Source organism: Buteo buteo, chromosome 3, assembly GCF_964188355.1.
Source record: "Buteo buteo chromosome 3, bButBut1.hap1.1, whole genome shotgun sequence".
Classification (NCBI taxonomy): Eukaryota; Metazoa; Chordata; class Aves; order Accipitriformes; family Accipitridae; genus Buteo; species Buteo buteo.
In genome coordinates, this window is record NC_134173.1 from 43,570,193 (window position 1) to 43,590,270 (window position 20,078).

The 20,078-nt window shown below is 37.9% G+C and overlaps 1 protein-coding gene across 3 annotated transcripts in view; it reads right to left on the reverse strand.

Moving 5' to 3' along the window:
- Positions 1 to 117: 117 nt before the first annotated feature.
- Positions 118 to 20,078, reverse strand: part of STAU2 (staufen double-stranded RNA binding protein 2) — a 176,530-nt gene continuing 156,569 nt past the window's right edge. For all 3 annotated transcript variants that reach the window (XM_075023454.1, XM_075023452.1, XM_075023453.1), the window contains 2 exons: positions 2,082 to 2,170; positions 118 to 1,230 (listed from right to left, as the gene is read on the reverse strand). In XM_075023454.1, the coding sequence (XP_074879555.1) occupies positions 1,137 to 1,230; positions 2,082 to 2,170 (183 nt within the window). In that variant the 3' untranslated portion in view covers positions 118 to 1,136. The remainder of the gene's footprint in view (positions 1,231 to 2,081; positions 2,171 to 20,078) is intronic.

The following is a 20,078-nucleotide window of genomic DNA, read 5'->3' on the forward strand; positions in this document are numbered from 1 at the left end:
GTTGAACCCTGGCTTTGGCGTGGTAGCCAGTCATTTGTTAGTTTGTAATTGGTTTTTTTTCATTTCATTCTCTTAGTTGTCTATCTGTGAATGATAAAGAAAGAGACGACACTGTCATTGTACACATGAACTGATGTGGTTTTACTGCATTTGGCCACACACTTAAAAGAAATATGCTGGTACAGAGCAGCCACAGGTCTTATCTCTGCTACCACTCCTTTCACAGAAGAATGATCTTTACATCAACAGTTTTCCATCCTTGGCTTGATAACGTTGCAGTCTTACCTTTTGCTCTTGGTCCGAATGCAGAGATTAAAAACACTCAGTTGATGCAAACGGTGGATTGATACAACACACAGAATGGGGTGTAGATGTGCTTCACACAACAGAGAGCAGAATTGAAGGGGAAAATGTTGCTTGGAGGCAAGACGCCTCTTTAATTGATTATGGCAAGGAAAATCAAATACCATATCTGCTTTTTTCCTGGAGTATATCGAGACTGATCATAACTAACATCTGTTCATGTTAAGCAAATACTTGTCATGATTTAAACGTCTGTTTGCATACAACTCTGAGTAGTGCATCTTAAAGTCATACATATTCATATAGAATGAAGAATGCATAATGTCTGCATAAAAAGATAAGCTGTATGACTATATATGAAGACAACAACTACAATTCTCACAGCACTGTCATCGGTTAATTTAAAATATTCAAGCATTATTTAAAAAACAGTAAGCTGAACTTAAAACTACACTACGAAAAAATTGTATAACTGAACCAATGCTGACTTGTTTTCCTCAATATTAATCAATTTTAAAGTTTCCCTTTTTTTTCTAACACTTTTTTTTAATTAGTTGTTATTTACCTCCAGTAACATGATCAGACTTCTTCTGCCTCTGGGCAATTGACTTATGCGCTGATCTTGAGTTCTAAGGGAAATGTTCAATTTTATTTTTTTCCGCAGTTGAATAAACAGTACCATGTATACTATCATCTCTCGTGTTAGAATAGTGTTGTCTTCACATAAGACTCAAATAATGGTATTAGTCATTCATTTCCTTGTACACATACACCCTATTGCGTGTTGACAGGTTTATAAGGATGCAGTGGCAGCCGTGGGTGCTGGGAAGCTCCTAGACGACAGCCTTTGAATCCTTGCAGTCCTGAGCAATGGTGCCTGAGTTAGTCTGTTTATTGTCTGCTTTCTCTCCCAGATGCTTGACTTGTCTGAAAGATTAATACATTAACAAGAGTGGTAAGGTCCAGGGTTGCACATCTTTAAGACATGTTTATTACCAGATGGCACATGAGATTCAAAGGTCACTGTGGAAGGTAACAGTTTAAAGTGAAACAACAATATTTATGTTCAAATACTATGCTGATGAGATCATATGGAAAAATGTTTCTGATTAAATTAGTTTATAAATAGCCACAATATATCTATTGAAAATTCCAAATGCCACTTTTAGTCTTCTTTCTTTTATTCTATTACTTCCCAATTTATTTAGCAACACAAGACTACCTTACATAAACAGACTAGCAGCTGGAAAAAAAAAAAATCCATACTGAACACACAATCCCACTTTCTTAAATAATTGAAAAATCCAGTAGGAAACCTGGTTCTATTGTCTACTACTTAAAGCTAATATTCCATATAAGAGTTTTTTAAGACCTGAAATAAATTTTAGCTTTTAAATTTTCTAGGGTAAAATACATCTTGCAGACATAAGGACTTACTGGCAGATAGTTCTTCTTATTTACAGGCAATATCATGTGTTACAACACATTTGACAAAAATCATGTTATGCTACTTACACAGAATCCATACAATGAAAAGAAAATCCTTTTCTTTAGGATTTCCATAGGAGGACTGACTGTCTCATAGCTCATTAGTAAACATTATCAGTAACGCTAAACCTGAAATCTTGTTTATCCTCTCAAATTGTCAAAAACTGTACATAAATTCCAGAGGAAATAGTTTTGCACAGGTTTAAAAGGGCAACTAAGCTCTTAATTAACATTTCTTATCTATCACACCACACAGGCATTAAAATGCAGAGGATTTAAATGGTACTTACTTTTCATGTGATCCGTTTTCAACTTTCATAGCCCCTTCCACTGGATCCAGTCCTTGTTCTGAAAACTGTTTCAAGGCACTTAACGCTGCCTAAAGAAAAAATGAGTTGTCAAAAACCCCATTGACACAACAGTATTAACACCAAATGAAGGAAGGTGTGTATTTTGATATTCTAGATTTAAATAATTTCCTGTATATTGAAGCCATTTAGGCTACAGAGCTGATAGAATGGGTACATAATAGCTCCATGATAAACAGCTGTGCTTGTGCACAGGTTTAACGATATCTTCTTCTTCCTGGGTATATGAGTGACTTCCCTTTATGTTCATGGAAGAACATGAAGAACATGATATACTTTTAGGATTCTTGCCTCTCTGGCCTGTAAGGTCTCTCCAGCTTCCCCATGTGCTTTCCTAGAGCCCACATTTTCCGGAGCTCCTATGGACAAACTCTTGTCTTGTAGTTGATTGCAGAAGGTGTGAGCAACGGGAAGAGGGTCAGCAGGACACTACTGACACTCCAAGGCTGGACCTTGAACAACGCAGCAGACTGATATCTTGTACATAAGCAGTGAAGAGTGCTAAACAGGGCGAGCCAATATGGGATGATTATGAAGCATCAGCAGTAGAAGAATGATCAATTTTCAGCTGACATTTTTCTGCGCAAGTGCATTCTTTACTGATGAGCTTCTCTCTCATCTTCATGAATCCTGCTTTAGGACTCAGAATTGTTCTTCCCTCCCCCCTAACTGCTTTGGTAAAAGACAAATGATCTTTTGTGATTAATTACAAAGGTTGATTATGAAACTCTCAGACACCACATGGTTGACTTTTTGAAAACACACCCAGCACAATAAAATAGTTGAGGTCAGTTCTGTCTTGAAGGTGAAATGTAAAGCAGAACTGAAAAATGGATTTTTCTCTTCAATCACTCCCACCTAAGATGCATTCAGAACTAATCACAGGGGAAAAAAAAATAAAGGTAATCTTTCACAGACACTGTCACCTAAGGTAACATCTCAAACGTTAGAACTAACTGCAGGCCCTATGGCACTGTTCTTCACAGTGAGGCAACAACTGCTGTTTCAAAAATTGGAAGTTGCTCTCTTCATAATTGTTGAGACAGAAAGAATCCATGTCTCTATCTTCACTTCCCATTCCTCTCGGAGAGCAGGAACTCTGTCTGGATCAGGAGCTGCCATTGTAATGAAGTACTAGATTTGCTTTCGTAATTCTTTGCCTGGATTCTCTCAACAGCTCCTTCCCTTGAAAGGTATGTTTATACAACTTAAATATTATTAGACAATGTGTATTTTGGTGAAATGAATAACAGCACAAAAATTGCCAGGCTGCCCTAAAGTAAAAGACCATGTATCCCAGATTTGTCTATAGTAATGACTAGCTGCTAAAGCTTCAGAAGGCTGTACAAGGTACTTCCACCCACAACGCACGAAGGTGGAATCTTTCTAGTGTGTGAAGTTTTATGTTGTATGCCCCAGCAAACAAATAAAGAGCTAAACATTTTATAAAGTGTCTTGGTAAACCTCAGATTATCACTGTTACTCATCCACCCACTCCACCTTTACCATGTGTTCTGGGCCCCCTGTATCTGACAGCTAACCTGCTCTCAACTTGCTCCTTCTTCCCATCCATTGACATAATTTTCCCCTTCACCTTAAAATCTCGCCTGCCCACATCTTTCTTTTTATCCTTTTTCCATGCTATGGCTAAGGGCTGAGCCTCAGCTTCACCTTAATAACAACTTCTCCCATTACAGGATCTTTCACTTTTACCACTTATTGAGTTCTCCAGTGAATGAGTTCTCCCTTTCCTCATTTCTTCTGGTTTTCTTGACATTTTTATGTATTTGCATTTTTTATAAGACAGCTCTTTCTCTACCACCTCATAGTGTCCCTTGTAGTTTTAGACATGCATTCTCAACTTCTATAAGCTCTAATCACCACCTGCCTTTCCATCCTCAATCTTGACTGCACAGCAAAATCACTGTTTGTTCAACCCAGGTAATTTCTCCCAGTGGCAACAAGGGTTTTCTCCTCTCAGCTTCTCAGTTTGTTCCAGTAATCTGACACATTTCTTCATCCCAGTTTCTCTCTTCTCCTCCTCTCCCTGGGGTCCTTTTCATCACAATGCAAGCACTACTCATCATGTGAGGAAGGCAAGCAATTTGGGCCCCTGTGCTTCCGTGCACAGGACTGCTCCTCTGTTGTACTTTAGTTGGTCACGGGTTAGCAACTATGAGAACCAAACAATTCAATGGGTAGGGACTGGCATACAAGCATCTCCTGTCTTCTCATATCCATTTTTCCTGATGCAGATTAACAAAACAATCAAGATGTCCTTTCTTCTTAAGTTTGGTAATTCAAAACCCATTACCAGGTAGCACTGCAAGGACAGAAGGAAGCTGAGACCTCTGCTCCTCCTACACAGTTTAACTGCTACGTCCTCTGTTTTAGAACCCACCTTCTTTACTTTTTTATATCCATTCTTGGCTTCCAGGTCTGATGTGTGAATTCTAAACTTGTTGTGGAAGAACTATTTGTTCAGGTTATTTGTTTGTACAGTGTCTTGGACAAAAAAGCCCTGATCATTGTTGGTAAGAGGTAGAGCCAAGTAATGTTTCATTCAAGATTAGACCATGGGTTGATCATATGATATGCATAACAGTCTTGATCAGTGGTCACTGAAATCCCCAAATCATCAAGAGATTAATTAGACCAACCCAAACTTCCTAATTCCTTTCTAGAATTGCTCTGAATATGAGTACATTTGTTACTTACTAATGTTTTACTCACAGATCTGGCTATTGCAAGGCATACCACATAAATTACAGAGCAGCTTTCAGGGTTGCTTTCCAGAAAAACTGCTTTCGAACTTCCTGGAGGAATATTAGCTACTGTCTCAATAGAAACAGATCATGAGGGCATGTCTTCTCTTCTAACAGCAAGGGAAAAAGTACTACAATATAAAATAATGAATTCTTTGCCTGTAAGCATGGATCATTACTATATGGGTGTCAAGGAAGTAAATATGGAACAATTAGAGGAAACATATAAAATGAAGGTATGATTCAAGGTGTTGAAGTATAAGCGTGTTTAATATCAACACAACATCCAAATCCTAATGCTTGTAATGTGGCGCAGTCTCATTTCTGCATCTCACCCTTCTTTAAGCCATGCCCTTCCCAAACTGAAATGTGATATAAAAGGTCAGATCTTAGATGTATTGTATTTCTGAAACCAAATGTTAGAGGGAGGAAGCGCCAGGAAAGCAGTCCTGTACCTGTATCCTTGATGTTCCAAGTAGGGATGTCAGGGTATTTGTGTGAGCCCTGTTGAAGAGCCAGCCCTTTACACCATATCTCATTGCTAGGCTTCTCACCTTTGCTGCTCTGGAAGCTGATGATCTCTTCAAAAGTTTGTGCTTCTCACTACCGAGTCCCCACTGCCCACATCTTCTGCCTCAGTCCCACATCTTTCCCAAGCCACTCCAGTGCCCCTGGTCTTCCCCTCCCTACTATCCACCCCAGAGCTCTGACCTCTTTTACAGCAGAGGCGATCACCTCTACTTCTTCACAAATCTCCCCCTACCTAGGCCCCTACTTTTTCCTGCTCCTAAATGCTCTCCCACCCAGGACCCCCAGCTGCTCCCAGCTCCCAGAGCTAAAATTTCCTTCCCCAAGTCCTCCAAACCTCCTATACCTCACAGTCCCTCTTTATCTTCCAGTTTCCTAACGTGTTCCAGGTTTCTATGAGATCTGATTTCTTTTTCATGGAACCATGTCTCTCTCCATAAGATACCTGTGGGAGAAGCCTAACTACTCATATCCCAACTTTTGCAACAACATTTGAATTTGGGGAAAGTTTCTTTCCTTTTTAAAGTATCCATTCATGGGATGTGGCTGAAGGGCAGTAGATGAATGGTAGAGAGAGCCCCTAGACAGACATGAAGATGCTGGATTCAGGAAGGAAGCTGGTAGCTGAGAGGCTGTGACCTGAATAGTCAGCAGAGTGACACAGAGCCCAAGTAATCTGCAGCGAAGAAGAGTTACAAGCAGACACCAGGCTAATTTAATCCATGATTCAATTCTATTAGTCCCAACAGATTTACACCATTTGGCTTAAATATAACTTGTGAATGGCAGATAACTTAGGTTAAATGAAAAGGAAAGAAAAGAATGGAACATTTGACAGTGAATCTGGTGAACAATTTCCTCTTTTAAAAGCTCAACGCTTCCTTCCATTGATATTTTTCTTACAATAGAGCATCTGCACAGATATAGAGAAATTTTTCTCTCCCCCAGAAGATTTTACAACTGTTTTGTGAGTGAAGCCCCATAGGTTACAGAACAGATGTCCTTACACATTTCTTGTATCACTTGTTTTCTGTGTAGCTACAACAGTGCCAAAAATACGATGCCAACAGGATGCACTGCACTGCTAGCTGTTTGTCTTGGCTTCCATTTCCATTATTAGTATGTGTGTGTATCAGGATGGGGATGGATGTTTCCAGTCATTTTTTAGCTTTCCTCAAGTCAATTGGCAATTAGTAAATAGCATTGAAACTTGTGAATATTCTTCCTGTTTCTCACTCTGGGGATTAAGCGTCTTGTAATGACAATCTAGTAACATTAGATCATTCTTTTAGCAAGAATAGCAGACAGGCACTACACTAGTCCATGTGCATTTAAGACCACATCCTCACGATAAAATTTTCACATGTTTGTTTTAGCACAGTATGTGGTTTGTGTTTTTCCTCTTAAACCTATATTACATTTCAGATTATTACATGAAACTGAAAATTGTAAAAGTTTGTTGTTCTCTGTGGCCCTTGCAGTTGACTTTACCAAGGAGGTCTGAGACAATCCTAATAAACACACTGCTTGATACTGTTAGTTTACTGGTGATATGTCTCCTAACATCAGTTTTCTAAGTACATAAAAAATCATATTCAGCTTGGCCTTAATCAATGTTTTCTGAAGATATAAAATTATGGGCAGAAATAGTTACGGTGCAAAACTGAATTAAGTCAGGGTCCAGAGTAGATCATGAAGGACAAGATTTTACCATCTTTAGTAGCTGGGTCTTAGTTCAAGGTTAAGTTTGCAGAGTCAAATGATTCATTACAGTCACACTGCCTGTAGCCACATGCCATATGCATGAAAAAATCTCAGGCTGTGACCAAGTTGAGACTTGAGAAAATGGTTGCATGCCAGGTTAAAATGATAGACAGATCTAACTTTAGTCCTCAATTTCACTTGCAAGCCAGAAGTCTAGACAACAGCAGAGTTAATGCATGAACAAAACTGGTAGCAAGTTTATTTACAAACAATCAATGTTCATTTGTTTTCTATGCCAAGAGAAAAAATGCCCCCCAAGTCAGGGAAGTTCTTCCCCTCTCCCTGAGAATTGAGGCCTCAAAAGGCAGTATCATCTGTACAACAACATTGCAACAAAGTTGTCTGCATCAGTGATGAGATGAACTTCATGACTTTTTAACATGTTGATTTAAATTTCACATATAAAGGCTATTGAAAAAACCCCAACAATTATCACAGCTCTAGAGGTGAGTTTGAGGACTTAAGCGTCCCAAAGCTGAGCAACTACTTAAATTTGTATGTATTCAAAATTATTGTTCTTAGTGATTGTTTTTGCTTTCTCTTGATGAAGAAATTTTTGACCAAGCTTCCACCTGGCTTTAACTTGTGCACACCCAAAATGCATACAGAAATGCACAAAGGGAAGATATATTTGCTTGTGTAATCTTACATACACACACACAAAGTAGCTAAAATTTGACTCCTTAACATATCCATTTAATTCTCTTGGATTTACTAGGTTGGCTACCTACAAGCTAAACAAAAACTAGGTGATGGGTATTGCAAACAAATTCCTTTTCCCCACAGCTTCTGTTGTAAATGAATTTACTATATCCCAAGCAATAACTTCTGCTAGGGGTTTTCAGCACTTTCCTCACAATGTGCTGTTCTCCCCAGTTGATTAGATTTCATGTGAACCAATGTTAACATCTGTTTAAAAATTAAATTCAGAAAGGCTTTTCACAGTGCACAATGTAAACCTTAATTAAATGACTTTAAGCCCTTTCCTCACACGGTTTATGATATGCATGAAAAACACAGGGTTATAATCTGATTAACTCATGTAGTTTACATGGAAATAGCATTTTCCAAACTGATTAATCTCTGCATAAAGGCATAGTCACCTGATAGGCACTACAATTAAGGCTACTGATTGCACCTGTCAAGAGAAGGAGCTTGGAGGATAGAAGGAGTCCACTATCTTCAAACAAAGAATGATGATTCACAGATGTAGCTTAGAACAAGTCCCACATAGTAGTTAATGCTACCCCCAGGCAACTCATGCAGCCAGAATTTAAATGACACACAATCCACGTACAGCCTGACCTTGCCAGCTTTCGGGGGGTAATCTTAAAGTAAGGATTAACTGTTCTTGAACAATTTTTCCAATATATTAAGCAGAGCTTCTATCAACAACAGCATGCATGTCACGTTCTTCCACTTAGTTTTATCAGACACGTGTACTCATTCCTCCATACCTTTTAATATTCCAAGAAGTGGATGGAGTGAAAGACACTATTCAACAAGGAATTATATTTCCACAGGTTTTTGTCTTTGACAATCTACTTAAATAAAGGGACTGCTTGAGTTAACAGTAGAAAGAGTCAATTAGGTATTGCTTATTTTCGCATGTGAACCACCACACTAGAAATCCAACCGCCATTCTTGGGACTATGCAATAACTCCAGAAGTAATGAATGGCAAAGCATTCTTTCAAAGCCCAAGAAAGAGCTGCATGATCATCTGGGGTGAGACAGTTCTGTTGCTTTAATGGTGATATCAGATCTTCTAGTCACAAAGAGAGAAAAACATGCTGAAAAGCACCTAATTTTTAAAATAGTTAAAAGGTATGCTTTTGTACGAAGAGTATTTGATAAATAATACTGAAAGCCAAACTTAACAAATTTAACACTAATGTAAGAGATTAACCCAGCATGGAGAGGGTAGTCTAATTGCCAAGTTGAGGTTGCATTCTTAATTGTAGGTAGGAATAAGAGAGGAAAGGATTGCTAAAAGATCTGTACGGGACTCAGACTGTACAGGACTGTTCTTAAATCTGTATCTTCTCAGACTCCTCCCTCTTCACATATTCTCAACTGCGAGGAGTAACACTTTCAAGTACTACCAAAATGCTAACTTTTTACCCCGTGGCAATCTAGACTTGAAACCAGTAAGTTGGCACTTCATGAACATCTCGAAAGAGCTTTCAGGTTCGATGCCACTATCTACTGAGCTGTGTCTACATCCTCTGACAGTGAAGTGTGGTGTGAAAGTTTGGCCCCAGTATCAGCAGTTAAAATAAATCCTGATCAAGCCTCTCTTGTCAGATAATTTCAGTACCTTTCAGTGTATATTCTTCAGTTCTGGTCCAGAAATCTGGAAGTTCTTTTAAAGTAAATTTATTTCTAAATTCAAAACTTCATATTTTTTCTTCAATTGTTACAATTGAAAGAACAAAGACAGAAAGACTCATGCATCATCACAGCTTACTTATGAACATGAAGAAAAGTATTTTAAAATTAAATTTCCAAGTGTTTACATTACATATATACAACAGAATTTCACCAGACAGCAATTAATCTTAAATTAATCTTGCTTCTAATTTTGTATCCTCAGACAAAAGCTACTTAAACACTAACTTTCAGAAGGAGGTAGATGTCTAAGTAATATAGATGCTTTCAATAATTACAGACTTCCAAATGAGAGCATTTAGATGTCCAATTATTATATGGCTAGGTAGAGGTTTAAATCATGCAATTGAGACAACATTCAAGCATGGTTGAGAAGCTCCAGACAAAAATTATAGGAGATTTTAAGAAACATAGCTTTAAAGCTAAAACTTAAAACAGCATAATGTATATCCTCAGGCAAAATCCTGCACCAGCAGGGAAGAAAGGCCATGAATCACTGTCTCTTTCATCACTGATGGCTGGAAAATATCCTTGTCAGCTGTGTTCTCAGAAAAATTTGGTTTATTTAATTATTTATTTATGGGCATTTCTCCACATCACTGCCATAGATTTGCAAGTCCACTGTCATTAACCCTATCTATATTGCAGGAGATTTTGACCTCTTGATTTTAAATAAGTGTATTGAGGTTCTCAGCTGTGTAAGAGTTCATGGTAACTTCTAAAATATGCTGCAATAGACAATCCTCTTCATCTGTCTGACCTCCACAGTTCCATCCTGTTTTTAATATCACTACCACAGCCTTCACTACATAGCTAGCAGTACATAAATGAGGTGAAGACCATGTCATTCCCCACCAGGGAATGGGTCCTGACCCATATTAATAGTGTAGATGTAGCCAGAACTGTTTTACCAAAATGAATGAGCTCCAATCTGAGTTGTATTTAAATAAGATATAAGCTTTTTTTCTGTTATTTAAGTGGTTATCTTAGGTAACTGCTTGTGCAGAGTGATCAAAAAATTGTATATTAAAAGATTTTTAGGAATTCTTAAAGATCCAAACCAAATTAGTATACAACAAAGTTCAAACTATCAAGTATTACTCAATGCTTACTTCAAAGTGGTTACTCTTTCACTTAGTAAACTGAACTTGTAAAACACACTTGCTGGTGTTTAAATACTTTTTACCTCTCCTTGCAAATATCCTCTTCTTCATGAGACAAAATGGCATTAAGGACTAGAGGTAGTTTTATTATTCCTGTTTTTAAAGAGAAGGAAACTGAAGTGAAGAGAAAGTGCATGAACATATAAAAGGCTGGCCCAAGGTCAGGCGATAAAAGTAAGAATCAGTTTTAGTAGTTTACATTCATTTTATCATAGCCCAAAATAGACAGATTCTGAAAAAAAAAAAAAGGTATTTAATGATAGAAAATAACAGAACAGTCTACACAGCAGCCACAATTTTAATTCAAATGCCTCATTCCTGTCACTATCACCCAGCAAACTATAATCTTCCCTTTAATGTTAAACACTTCCCATGACATAGTGGAGAAAAAGACTCCCTTTTAGGAGAAGAGGACAGGTGAGATCCTCTAACAAATTTATTTTGCTGAAATATTCTAAAGAGTACTTCCCCCCCCCCAATGTTTTACAAAAATACATTTTATTTTTCTTTGAAGTTTGACATGTTTCTCTTTCTGAAGACCATACACTTTGCTTTAGACATGGGAGTAGTTTCCTAAATATCAGATTCCTCGGTTTTAGCAATTTTAAAATGAAAGTATGTTTGTTCTCTCATACTAAGACCATTACCTTAGATTTTAAGTGCTTGTCAATCTAAATATGACTAGAACTTTGGTCTGAAGACAAAAGCAATAGATTACACTTAATCCAAAGGACTGCTCATTGGATTCTTCAAGCAGCACATTATAGCTGGAACAATGGGGGAGTTTAGGGCTGTAGATTCTTGTATTACAACATCTGTAATGAAGCCCACGTACTAAATTGTATTGTATCTCTGCTTCTGTGTAACTCTACTCCTGTGGCCTGCATATCAGCATTCAGAGAAGGATACTTCCACCCTTGGAGCCCTAACAACCAATCCCCCTCTTCATTCTCCAAGTCTCATTTTACAGGCATGCATGTACATCCAACAAATTACCAAATCTAGATTGACAGCTAAAACCATTATATTTAGCATATATGGCATGTAATTAGAAATTTGAGTGTTTCCAAAAGGCAAAAGTTTTTGATTCCAATCTCAGATCATTTTTACACTGCATTAACTGGTATTTTTGTCCTAATTGAAGTTGATTTAAGTGAGCTCAGAGTCAGGCCCAAGAGCTACAGGCCGAACTTCTCATTTGAAGTAGTTTGTAATGTAATTTTGTCCTTGCTAACTGTTGATGGCTTGTCCTCATCCCATTTTAACCTACAACCATCAGTTCCTTTAATGGAAGTGTCTATAAAGATCTTCTCTAAAATATGCTTTTCCAGCACACTTAATGTCTTTTAATGTCTTTCCAATTAAATCCAGATGTGAAAAGCTTAAGGAACAGTTCTCAGGACTGAAAAAGATGACATAAATCTTGCAGCTGACAGAGATCCCACTGAGCTCAGTTGGGGAAACTCACAGAGGACTTCTTGTGGGCCAGAAAAGCTGCTGGGTATAAAGACAGATGTGTATACTCCTATTAAAAAAATTTAAATAAAAACTGACTCCTACAATGAGGTATCCACAATTATCAGGGACATTACTAACTCAATCCCTCAATATGCTGAGCACATCCTGTGCAGTACAGATTTCCCTCATCTTTTTGGGAAGTTTATCAGAGTTGAAGGGGGTCACATCTGTTCGGGAAAGAGCCCTTCACCTTTCAGGATTGCAGCTCTTAAACCAGTGTAGGGGCTGATTCTGGAAAATGCTGCCTGTCTTGGTCTTGTACTGCGATCAACAGCGATATAAAGTACTCGGCGAGACTCTGAATTTCTGCCCTCTCTCCTTTACCTCCTCCATAATCAGGTTAGCAGATTAAATTGTGGTTTCATTACAGAAGAGTCCCCGAATGTGTTATTAATTATAAATTCTTACCAATCTGATGGGAAACTGGGCATTCCTAGTAGCTGACTACCACTGCTGGGCAAGTGCTGTTTGTGCAGCTGTCAATTCAGGGTTTGTTTTGCTGTAATCACTTGTACACACTCAGGATTTTTTTATTTTTTATTTTAAAAACAGTAGATCATCTTATTTTGCCCCTCCTGAACTGTAAATGTGGACTCAGCTCAAGCCACATCTTTCAGAGGGACAGGAAATAACCACCCTCCTAGCTTCTATTAAAGAAAGTCTCTAGAAAACTGCCCAACGTTGACAGCTTTAATACTTCCCTATCTTCCTGCTACTTACTAACTTATTTTTGAAATTGGTAAATTATCCAGACAGATCAATGATTTTTAAAGAGCTACATCCTCATGAGACACCTGAAAGAAAAAACAGGAAAAATGTTCCAGGGTAGAAGAAAACCCCATTTCTAAGTGAAGATTAAGTTTGAGTCCATATTCATTAGTGACAGGAACTTCATTAGAGACATTTTGGATAGTATTACTTAATTTCATCGCATTTTCCTAATGCCCATAGAAAGGTTTTAGCACAGTTTGGTGTCATGAGTGAGTGTATGGAAACATAAAACTAGATACCTGAATTAAAGGACAATCTTACATACTGAAGTACAACAATAAGTAATCAAATATGGGATCTGGACAATAGCACAGACCTAACACTGAAAGCGGTAGGCTCCTAAACACAAGAAAAAGAGCTCTTGAAGATAAAATTCCTCCAGTTCTCAACTTGCTTTATTTTCCACAGTGGCCAGCACTTTTCATACTACCACTCCTGCAGGGCTGAAGGCTGGATCTGACTCCCACCAAAATCACTGCTTCATGACCATCACTCAGGAGACACGAGGAATGCCCTTCTCTTGGAATGAGCCACTGCCTCCGCGAGGATCCCACTCTTGGCTAGCTCAGGGAATGAGCTCAAATCTCCTGTGCTTTGCTGCCAGGGACCACCAGGACAGCTCTGATTTATAGCTTTTTCTTTGCAGTTTTATGATACAAGAATGTTCACTTGTAATTACAACAGCATTTTCTTGGCTCCCTGCCTTCACTTGGTTATGCACAACACCCTATCCTTCACTCCAGCCTTTTTATGTCAAGACCCAAAATTTGAGAAGAAAAGTACATCAGAACTATTACAAAGATGCTGCAGATCTTGCTGCTCCTCAAAGAGGGAACTCGTATGTATTTGCTGGGGGGCACACGTGACCAGCTGGATAGGACACTGAACTAGGAGTCAGGAGGAGAGCTGGTCAAAATTCTTTCTCAGAAAAACACTAAATCAAGAACCAAACCTTTTTATGAGAATATGACAGTTTTGAGAAAAGGTTTTCTAGGTCTAGGATAGACTCTCCAGTCAAAATATCACAGACAAGAACCATACGTAACCACTGGGCTAATGACTATGCTTGGTGTGGCACATGTTGTTTCTTCTGTGTGAAAAAATTTCAAGAGGTCTCTGGTTCATTGCAATGTAAATGAAAATACTTGAACTCTTGATGTGTTTTGTGGGATAAAAAAAATCTGTTTCATTCAAAAGACAGTGACCCTGCCACTAATCTGCTGTGTGACCTGGAGAACCACTTTACCTTAGTATTTTTCATATACTTAGCTCCTGACTTTGAGATCATCAAGCAGTACATTTCCATCACTTGTGGTGTAAATTTGATTTTGCCATTTTCAGTAGAGGCATACACTTCTTCAGAGGAAATTCCAGCTATTTTAGATACCATTTAATAGTTAACTGTCAAACAATTTCCAAGTCCTTTAAACAAAGAATACTTCTGTGCCAGCTTAATTTATAGAGCCATATATGTCCCCTTTAAAGTGGCTGTGATTAAGAAGAAACACTAAGCTTAGTTTTTTCTACCAAATGAGAAAAGTTTAAAGCCAATAAACTGTATCTAGGATTTTAGCTGGCAGATGAAATAAAGGGCACATTTGTTCCTGGTCACTGAATTTTTAACCTGGGTCTGTTGCTCCTGCTGTTAAGCTCCTATACATTCCTTACTACCCCATAGCATCCAGCAATTTCAGCTCTCAGTGTTTGGAATTAGACATGAGCTGCAAAATAAAACCATTTTTTGGAGAGAGCTAGTGTGTGGTGATTGCCACATACTCTGACAGAAGGTGGTGGCTGAAAAGGTTAATTTTTAAATAGAGGACTTCCACAGTTTTTTTTAAATTTTAGATTAGATGTATAAAATCCAACTTACCATTTGGATCTGAGGATTCTGACAATATCTGGAAAACCTGGAAGATGCTGCTGAATCTGGTGGGAAAAAATGCAAGCTGTACTTTGTCTAGCCCCTTAGTACAGGAGAGGTCAGGTTGAGCCTTATGCTTGGACTCAGCTTTCTATCTCAGGTATGAGAACACCTGTCAAGTGCCCCAAAGTTTGCCTTTATTATATAGCAAGTAGGAGAGAAAAACCCCTGGTTTTCTAGCAACAAAACAAAGCTGTACTATTTCTGTCCCCCCATCCCTTTTCAAGCTTATATTCATATTTTTAATATTTTTTTAAGTAAAATATTTTCATTTTTATTTATTTGGGGGGGGGTTAAGTAAAATATTTTAACCTTTTTGCAATACAGAAGCAGTACTATGACTTCATTGCTTCTCCTTTTACCTCAAAATTCTGTGAGGGTATTTGGGTATTTCCTAAAGATGAAATAAAAGAACTAATCTGCCTTCAGCGACTCATCACTCCAGTGATCAAGTTAAATGACAGCATTGCAGAAAACTCTTGTAATACATATTTTTTCCCCTGCCTAGTCCAGTGGTATTTTACATACAAATTCAACCATTTCTTTAGCAAATGCATCTTGAGGTGAAGTATTAGTCTTAAGATTGGTACCAGCTACCTTTCTTTTTATTTTGTGAAGTGGCAGATGTACTTTTTCTTGGATTATTTTATATTTTCTACTGCTTGCAGCTCCCCCTTTTAATGGAAAGGCCAAATCTACCCTTAGATTCAGCTTCTACTGCTGTTTGTATGTTGATTTAAGTAGAAACTGGCTGTGCACACCTGGATTTGCTCTACGGTCATTATCTCCTAATTCTGGCTGCTACTGCAACACAGGTAGAAAGACAAAAAGCAGACTAACCATGGGGGATGGATCAGGCACTTTCAGCCATTTCCATGAATGCTGTCCTATGTGCTTCTCTGGTAAGAATGGTATACATCATGTACTGTGTAGCTCAAAAAGTGCTTCAAGAGAGACGTTAACAAGCAGGAACAAGATTTCCTCAAGAACTCTGACTTCTTAAATTCAGGAACCTTTCCAACTGGCAGCTCAGCAATGCAGATTAGACACTCCTTGACTCTGATTAACTGAGCTCTGCAACTATGGACCTGCTTTTCCTCCGTTTACAGTTACAGTCAAAAATATAGATATATGTCCAACAACTTTACTGAACAGCTGGCTTTTAGTCTGGAAGATCTGCTAACGGCTATTTTATCATTTCATCCTAGCATCTATTATTAAAACCCATTAACCACAGCTGTCAAAAAGAGCTTATTCAAACCCCTGCTAGTTACAAAATAACCTGTCAGGGTTAGATTCAGTAAAGAATTCAGGTGCTTACAAATTAGGCACTGTAAGAGCGAAGTTTTAAATAGCACATCCATGGAATAAAATCAAAGGTCTTAAGTTAAGTACTCAGTTTCTTTATTCAGTGTTACGAGGAGAGCCAGATTTCTCTGAAGAACAACCCAAGAAAGCTACATGCTGAGTATGGAGCTACCTGCAGGCAATGAGGTCTCCAAGCCCAGAGGTGAACTCCTGCTCTTCTCTGGAGTTCAGCTGCAGAGCCAGGACCACAGGCAGAGGACCTGGCAGCTTGGTCAGCTAATGTCTACAGATGCACAGTCCTCTCCTCAAGACGGCTGGCTCTTCCTGCTCTTCGACTGGTCTGAGTAGAGCTCACTGTTTTCCCTAAGATGACCACCGGAGAAGTGGGTGGAAGTGAGGCTCCCCTTTTTGTCAACGGCATGGTTGTGAGAACACTTGTCCAGAGTATGAGACACACAGATTTTAGGTTTGACCTAGCTTTAGGTCAACAAACCACACATCCCACCTCCTAGGTGACAATCTAACCTCCAGGATCAGTGATAGGGAAGATTCAGCTGTTGCAGAAAAAATAACTCAACATTCATGGTTCAAAGAAACAATAGTGCAAGGAAGAGCCTGACTCCATAGGCTAATGATCACAGCAGTTACTGAGCTATCCTGAGGATCATCCCATGCTCCCTAGGTAATTTCTGCTCTTTATCTAATCGATTCTATAACACTAAGTTCAGAAGTGATGAAAGCAGGAACTGTAATCCAGTACTTCTGCTTTTCAGTGGCTTCTTTAACGGGTAGGATGCAATAATATTCCTTCTCATGCTTTGTGCAATCCTGAGTATTTTAAGTTTTTGTTATACAGCGGCTCTGGTTATCTGGGAAGGTAGATAAATAGCTGTACTTGCATTTAGACAGTCTCCTGTGACATGTCATTACAAATACCTTTAGGCTGTAGAAGGAACAGGGTCTGAGTTCACATTTCCTAAGTCTATGTTACTGTGTAAAGCACAGAAACCACTAGCAACTATTCCAACCACAGCTAAGAAGAAAAGCCTTCAGGATGCTGTTTTAGCTAATATTTTTCTGTATGAGGCATGTTAATTAATATACAGCTCTATCTTAATAAAAGATTTTATTAAGGTAAATAATAATAATCCTTCACTACTCAAACTCTCTTTATGTAAATGATTCCCATAAGCCTGCTCATGTATGGAAACCCTATGAGAGGTTTTCCAGGATCAGGCTAAAAGCAGTTTTACTCTGCCATGATAAAGTAAAATTAAGTTACTTAAAATCAACACACTCACAATAAAAGCAGGAATACTAATGTAAGTTAAATGGCAGTAGAGACTAAAACATTATGCCCAGTCTCAGTTAGCTTTAAGAATTTAATACTTTTAGCTGCCACATAAACAATACAATCATAGCATGAAGGAAACACTAGCTTTTTAAGGCTGCTAACAAAAGCGGAGAAAATACACTCATAACAATGCATATTATACAGTAATATTCTTCAAGCACAAATAAGACCTAACTGAAACCATGCTTGAGGTAACTGTCATGCTATCAAGTTACAATAAAGAGAAGAGGACATCAGACTTATTCTTTCCTTCACAATGAAATCGGTATAAACAAATCATATAATGTTTGGACACCAAAGTCCTGAAACAAAGAAACCTAGAAAATCTCTTAAAACCACCCACAGACTCTGCATGCTGGTCTGTGATTATACAACTGGAGAAGATCATCCAAACTGCGATGTAAACCAATGTCAGTCTGCAAATGATAGTACCACAATGGTTCTAACAAAAAATAAAGCAAGTCCTTGGAACAGCTATCAGTAAGGAATACTTTCATGTTTATCTATCTAACCATTTTCCCCATAAATGAAGAATACTTTTTTAAAAGTTAGAGAAAGAAGACAACTTATTAGCCCCATAATGAGGATAATAACTCTCCTGTGTGTCTCTACCAAACTGCAACACACATCCAGCTAAACAAAAATGAGCCTGGGACCAACAGTAAAAGAGAAGGTTTCCTAATGCACCCCAGTGCCCATTGCATTTCAACCTGCCTCTCTCTGAAACCCATTTTGTCCTCATTATTTGTTACATGGGAATATTCACCCTCATTTTTAGAAATATGTATGCCAAACAGCATATCTCTTTCTCCTCTGGACTACACACACAAAGAGAAGATGAAATGCTGAAAACCTTTCTGTTCTTTCAGAAAAACAGTGTTTCTGTAGACCATATTTCTACCTCAGAACTGTAGTTCTTCTCCTTGTCTGGCAGCCAGAAGCAAATTATTCTAGATCTGAAAAAATATGTGTTTGCCTAGAAGAGACGTGAAAGAGTATGGCCAGTCTGTCTATGGCCATCTCTGTCTACAGATACCGCCTTGAAAGTGTAAACATCTGTGTACTTCTTAGGTGAGGCTTCACAAGGTGCAAGACACACAATACTAAGGATGCTAAAGCAGTGGACTAACCCAGTTGCCCTGAAGGAGGGGTCTATGATCTATCCATCTTTTGGCCTGTCTCTACTCAATTTAAGATCCTATAAGGCTGAAAAATGTTTTACTCAAATAAGAAGTTAATGATATGATACAAGCACCTTTCCTTTTGCAAATGCTGTGAAAAGCAATGGCATTTCTGTCTAGGTAGCCATAGAGGAATTTGATTGTTCAAACACGTATTTAGTAAAGAAACTCACTTCATTAAAATCAACTCCCCCTGCAAATTGGTTAATAATTTGTATTTCCCTGACATTAATCTCATTCTTGTCTTTAAGTCACAATTGTCTGAACTGTAACTTGGTATCAACAATGGGTATTAAGCATACAAAAGAAAACAAAAGAAGCAGTAATGAACTGACAAAGCTTGTTAGTCTTCTCCAGTAAGGGTGCAACAATTAACAATACAGTGAATGAATATCAATCATTCAAATGCAGTAAAAAAACCCTCTCTATATAAATAAAAGAAATGAAGAATGGTAGCTGACAAACTCAACTATCTTGGAGAAAAAATCTAATCATTATTACACTTAACAGACTGTGAAAGAACCCTTTATTAAGAAGATGGCAAAAAAAAATTGTACTAAAATGAATAAATTGTCATTCTTAAGAAAGCATCTTCTGCAGTATTTATACAAAATTTCTTCCCTCTTATAGTCACATATACTTCTTATATTGCTATATTGCTAACATTCAATCTTTTCTAGGTCTTCTTTACAATATCACACCTGGCTAAAAGCTGTGCTACCAGCACCAGTGTTACTAGCAGTTGCATATTGAGTTAACAACGCACATGTACACGAACAGTGCTTTTCAGGAAACACAAGAAAAAAAGTTTCTAACTGCTTTTCGTGATCACTAGCTCTCCTGTGTTTTAACTACTGCGGTGATTTCATCAAAGCTGGTCGTATATGAAGAGCTAAAGTCAAATAATTTCCCCAATATTTTGATATGATTTTCAATATGCAATTTTAACTTATAATGTTTATAATTTAATATAAATTATTATGAATTCTAAAGGAAAACCACAAAAGTAAAAGAAATATTTTTAAGCTGCATGTTCAATCACAATGTAATTCCCACCCTTCACTGGGGTAGGAGCAGGAAGGAGTTTCCAGTAAATTGTCAGAATCGTATCCTGATATTTTTTGTATCACAGTTACAAGTTCAGAGTGTACACTACATATTTTAACAAACAACATGCTTACTTTGCTAATAATTTCTAAAAAGGGCAAACCCCTCCTTATAACAGCTGCAGTGGCCCAGATGTCACAAAAGCA